This window comes from Mus caroli, chromosome 1, assembly GCF_900094665.2.
Source record: "Mus caroli chromosome 1, CAROLI_EIJ_v1.1, whole genome shotgun sequence".
NCBI classification, from domain to species: Eukaryota; Metazoa; Chordata; class Mammalia; order Rodentia; family Muridae; genus Mus; species Mus caroli.
Window position 1 is genome coordinate 164207403 of NC_034570.1, and position 6183 is coordinate 164213585.

At 38.8% G+C, this 6183-nt stretch overlaps 1 protein-coding gene across 1 annotated transcript in view; it reads right to left on the bottom strand.

Annotated features, from left to right (window-relative positions):
• Positions 1–240: 240 nt before the first annotated feature.
• Positions 241–6183, bottom strand: part of LOC110298025 (interferon-activable protein 205-A-like) — a 29443-nt gene continuing 23500 nt past the window's right edge. The window contains 3 exon segments of the mRNA XM_021167072.2: positions 241–261; positions 1797–1985; positions 4169–4585. Coding sequence (XP_021022731.1) covers positions 241–261; positions 1797–1985; positions 4169–4585 — 627 coding nt within the window.

Below are 6183 nucleotides of genomic sequence, written 5' to 3' on the forward strand. Positions count from 1 at the left end.
AGACAACATACGAAATTTAGATAATAGAAAAATGTATTAAAAACATAAGAAAGCACCATTTCCTAGAATTAAGAGCTGGTTTTAATAGGGCTGGTATTTCAACAGGCCATATGCACATTTATTTTCTCTACTTGAATCTCTTGTCTTCTGAAACAGTATCATTGGCATCCAGGTTTTCAGATGTATCATCCAGGTACCAGAGAGGATCTCCTGGCTGAGTCTGGATTGAGTGGCTTTCCTTCACTTTCTAGCATTGATGACCTTAAAGAAGAAAACAATGAAGTCAGATCACTTGGAATTCAATGGGGTCCACACCTTTCTTGCTGACTATTCACCATGACTGCCATGTGCCCTTTTCTCACTCTGATCTTAAATACATCTCTGTTCTTGGAGTCAGCATTGTTCCCTTGCTTGGGATTGTAAAATTAGCAAGTCACCCCTACAGCTTCAGCAGAGATGGAAGAGGAGGGTGTGTTACAGAGGTACAGGGGAAAGGAAAGTGTTGTAAGGCCTGAGGTAAGGACTGAGTTGTAGAGTTTCATTGAACAGGGAGGTTGGGAAGAGGGAGAAAAGGCTTTGCTGGTGCAGCTGCCATGGGGAAAAGTTTGGAATTTTGTCTAATGGCTGATGGTATGGAGAATAATTGTAGTGCAAGAGCATTTCTATGTGACTGAAAAAGTCATCGCTTATGTTTCTTTTGATCACATTATAATAGTGGTGTGTGTGTGTGTGTGTGTGTGTGTGTGTGTGTGTGTGTGTGTGTGNTGTGTGTGTGTGTGTGTGTGTGTGTGTGCGCGTGCGTGTTTGTTTGTGTGTGTGTGTGCTTGTATATTATAAAATTAATCACACACAGATCTGTGTAAGTACTACAAGGAGAGGGATTTTAGCACCTTGTTGTGGATTTCCCTGGTATTATTTGTAGTTTGATGTAGTTTAATTCTCTGTCCTCAAGAGAGACTGCCTGACAAGGAGTGGATGGTTTCACTTGGGTGATTTCATATGAACCTTCTCCCTATTTTAACTGATCAAACAAAGGCTAGAGGCTGTGATTGGGCAGTGGAAGGGAAAGGTGGAGCTGGAGGTTTTAGAGAGGTTGGAGAGAGGAAGGAGAGAGGCAGATGAGGAAAAGGAAGAGACAGAAAAAAAGGAGGTTGAAGGAAGATGGAGCAGAACCACGTGGTCTGAAGAAGCCGCAAGTAGCCAGGGATCTCATAACTGGGAATAGAGTAGTGTAGTGGTAGATCTGCCCAACTTCACTGTGCAGCTTATAAATATTATAACTAAGTGGTGTGGTGCATTGTTTGCACAGGCTCATTGGTTTGGAGATTTACTACAAAACCTTGTCATCTGATTTTCTCAGGCCATCCTTGGGAACTTATGATTTCTGTCCATGATCCTCTGCAACAGAAAGCATTCGCATGTTGTAAATGAAGACCCTGATGTTCTTTTTGGTTTGTCTTTGGCCAATTTGAAAAATCAGATAATCAGAATTTGAAACGAACATCTTAATTTTCCCATGTCCTGTCAACTATTCTCTCTGCTTTAATAAATGGGATAATTTTTTTTAAATCAACGAACTAAACATATAACAGTATTTGTGTCTTTCCAAATTTGTTTTCCTTATTATGATATAAAAACCCCTATAAAATGATAGAATGAAGGTTATATGTTACATGAGCAGACCTTAACTTTTCCTCTACCTATTGGATTTTCTATGTAAAGCCAACAGCCACACTTTACCAGCGTATTAAAAAGGAGATGATTCTCAGGAAGGATGGTGTTTCCTAGGCACGTACCTGCATGTAACTGTGCCTTACAGACCTCAGCTGCCACCCATCTTCAGTGGAAGTCAATTCAAAACAGACAAGTCTAAGTTTACTGCCTGGTTCACACTTGACATTGGTGAGTCGTCCATAAACCACCACTTCCATTCTCCCTGTATCATCTTCAATTCTATAGTAAATGACGTTATTCCTCTCAGTTTTCTGAAAAAATAATTTAATATTGAACCTTCTACGAAATGCATGAAAGCTTGTCACATCTATGATAAATAAAGTATGTCAACATCAACTGGTCCCCGACAAGGCATCTATGGTTCTTAGTTTTAGAATTGGGGGTACAATATCAGTGAGATGGCTCAGTGGGTAAGGGTGCTTGTGGTCAAGCCTGATGACCTGGGCTCAATTATCAGGGTTCATAATAGAAGAAGAAAACTCATTCCTGAAACTTGCCTTCCAACCTCAATACTAGTTTTCTGACCTTTGTGATTCTCCTCGACACTCACAGACAAAATAAAATAAATACTGAAAAAGTAAAATTACTGAAACTAAATAGTTTAGGTTGTTCCAGTGAACACATCTTTTCTTGGAAATCATCCTGGGATTTTATTTGTGAGTCTAGCCTTTAATGACTGAACCATCTCTCCAGCCTTGGAAACACCTCTTAAGCTTTACCTGTTTGTGGTCTTTATCTACTGGGTATCTTCAGGAAAAAACAGTATCTTCCTAAGCACTAGTAGTAAGATATCAGAATAGCTGAGATTTCTTAAGGTTCTCATACAAAGTATCAAAAAGGGGAAAAAAACACAACAAAAGTAAACAACAAAACAGTCTGATTTCCATTGCAGGTTTTGTAGGTACATCCAAGAGGCCTGAGATGAAAGGTTACATGTGCTTCACTGTGACATTGGGGAACATTATTATAAGCCCACAATATTTCACTTAATTTAACTTGTATTGAAAATAAAGTTATTTTCATACAATATATTCTGATCATAGTATATCTTCACCTATCTCCTCTCAGATAATTCTAACCTACCCACCCTGATATCTCTACATCATTCTCTTGATCAAAAAAACAAACAAACAGGCAATTTAAAAAGACAAACAACAAGAATAAAACAAAATGAACTAACAGTCAAAAAAGAAACAAAGAAATAGCAGAAGAAATACATACACAGATATATAGACACATATGTACACACATGCACAAAAATGCACACACGTGTACATAGACATATACACACATGCACACACATGCACACATACATGTATATAATGCACACACATATGCACAAATATATAAACACATGCACACACACATGCACACATACATGTATATAATGCACACGCATGTGCACAAATATATAAACACATGCCCACACACATACACACATGCATACATACATGTACATAACGCACACACATATACACCCATGTACACACATGTGCACACCCACATGCATACAAACACAACTCCTTTAAAAATGGCTCACATTTGCTCAGTGCACACCTCGATTCACTCTACTCCAAATCTCACAAATGTTAAGTCACTACAGCATTTAGTTCTGGTGTGCTAGTTCGTATCCCACTGACTTTACTTGTTGTGTAATCTAATGTGCCTGCGCAGCCAAAGACAGAATAGATAACATTTAAAAAGCTATGACTGTATCCATGTACATGGAATTCTAAAATTATACATTGAACAAGCACACAAATGAATTGGCGTATTGGCACTTAATGAAAGATTCCAAAGTTATAGAATTCTTTAAATTTCCCTGCTTTCACTGTGTCCAGTTATAAACTCTGAAATTAAGCTTTTCTGTTAAACTCCTCTTTCATTATTTAAGACAATATTCTCTTTATCAAAAGATCTTGCGAAAAGAAGAAAGCATATGAGAATGAGAACACATTAGAGATATAATCCTGGCTTGCTAGACATGGCTTCATTCTAGGGCAGAATAATCTATTTGGTATCTTCTACTCCTCGTTTCAAACTATATCAAGGCTAGGAGTTTGGCTCTTTATTCACAACTGAGTTGCCCCTAATACAAGTAAGGAAGCTATCAAAGAGATAAAATCTAAAACATAAATGTGCTGTAAACTAAACAGTGTCTGGGATTAGAGTGGCTATTAATGAATTTTCCTAGTCAGGAAAGTGCCAAAGGTTATTAATGAATCTCTTTCTAAGGAATATCCTAGTGGAGCCAGGAGAAGAATGGTAAGAGACTACAGAAATCCCAAAAGTGAGGAAGCCTGGCCTGGTCATTTTCTGTTTTGGAAGGCAATGATTTCCTGTGTTAAGTAAGTTGAGCAAATTCCTCTTGAGCTAAATAAAACTTAAAATCTGAGATTGCAGAAGAAATTTTACAAACAATGCAATGGCTTACCTTAATTACTAAAAATATTCCATTCACAAATGTCCCCATTGTTTGTGAGAAAAGATAAGAAATTTTGGGAGTTGCTTTAGCTTTTTGCTTCAGTGTATCTGAGACAACCATTGGTGGGTTTTTGTTCACATCAGACACAGAGGAATAGCTGTGTATCTCCAGAAACCCATTGCGCCCAAAATAATGTGATATGGCAATGATCTTTCCTTTGATGAACTTGCTCATTAGACCTGTGTCAAAAACCTTCACTCTGAAGAACTCAGTTTCAGTAGCCACGGTAGCATGAAGCATTCTTTTCTTTTCTTCCAGGTCATATGTAAATGGTTCTGTTACTTTCAACACCATCACTTGTTTGGGACCTTGATGGTGACCTTCTTCCCTAGAAGGCTCCTTTGGTACAGTTCCTCTCCTTGGTGTCTACATAAAACACACATGGGGTGAGAAGATATAGTTCAGACAGCTCATAAGGAACAATCCCACTGAATAGAATGGAGAACATATAAACAATGGTTGGCATACTAAAAGCTACCTAAAGGAAGAAATGTATATTTACTTAAATATTTACTTAAAATTTACCTAAATCACAATCTAGTGATTCCAATTCATAGAAATTATACCTGGTAGATAAAGGTATTATACATGTGGGGAATTGAATCCAAAGCCTTCAAAGCTCTGGTCAAGTTTTCTATCTCGGAACATTTTGAAGATTTCAATTAAAAAAGTTTTCTTAAAAAAAAAAAATAGAGTTCCTTTCCAAAAGGGTTAGGTAGGCAGGCACAGGAAGATCATCTCAATCACTGTTAAGCACTGCTAAGTGATTCATGCTGTTGAAGTTGCACATGGAGCCAGAAGACTGCAGGGTGTTGTTGCTGAAGACACACGGGGTGCTTGGACTTTTATGAATGCTTTTACTTTAGGAAGTGGAAGAGCCTTTCCAGTACCGAATACTGATCCTTGCATCAACTGAGTGATGAACACACTTGTGGACACTGTTGTTGGAGGAGCATGAAGAGCCTGGACACAATTGGATCCTGTTCCTGGATGAATTTGAGTAGCCTGGGCTCTGCATGTGGCTACTGACATAGGTACCTGAGGAGTTGTAAGACTGCTGGGTGTTACTGAAAGAAGTGCCTGAGAAGCCAGGAAATAATTTGGTACTATTGGTAAAGATACTGGAGGGTCCAGTACGTTATGGATGCTTTATGCTACTGGATTTTGTTGTTTGAGGTACCTGTGCGACAGTGATGCTTCTGGAAATAGCTGCTAGAGTATGAAGACCCTGAGCATAGTTAGATGCTGTTGCTGGAGGAGACATCTTTAGGAGCTGGGCTTCCCTATTCAATGTTGCTGAAGGTACTGTAGTAGTTTGGACATTTCTGAATGCTATTGCTTGAGTGTGAGGGGTCTTTGTGCTATTGAATGCTGCCAGTTTAGGAAGATGAAGGTCCTGGGTACTTCTGGGTACTGTTATTGGAGACATCTGAGGCACACTGGAAGAATGGAACACTGTGTCTGAGGCATAAGAGGAACCCTGACATTACTGAATGCTCTTGATAATAGTACATGAGGAGTCTGGGCACCACTGAACAGGATGGAAGGTACAGAGTTCAGATGAATGTTGGAGTCTGAGGCTAGAGATACTGGAAAATTCTGGCAAGGAGATGTTGAAAATCCTGGAGATATCTTCAAATCCCAGTGTGCTTCTAGACGCTTCTGAGAAGACTGAAGGCTACTAGAAGCAATTGCTGCAAGTCCTTCAAAAGTTAAGATTTCACTTACAGCTGGGAAGTTGCTGGTTATTAAGAATTCTACAAGCTGGTACTTTTCCTTGGGACCCTCTGTCTTTATGATACTGTTTTTGGATGATTGTGTTTTTCTGCTTCTAAAGGAAAGTAGAATGATATATATTTTTTAATCCTGCATAATGGCTTTTGCGAATACCTGAAAGATTGTGCTGACAGAACCCTGATACAGCTCTCTCTTGTTAGGCTTTGCCAGAGCCTGGCAAATACAGA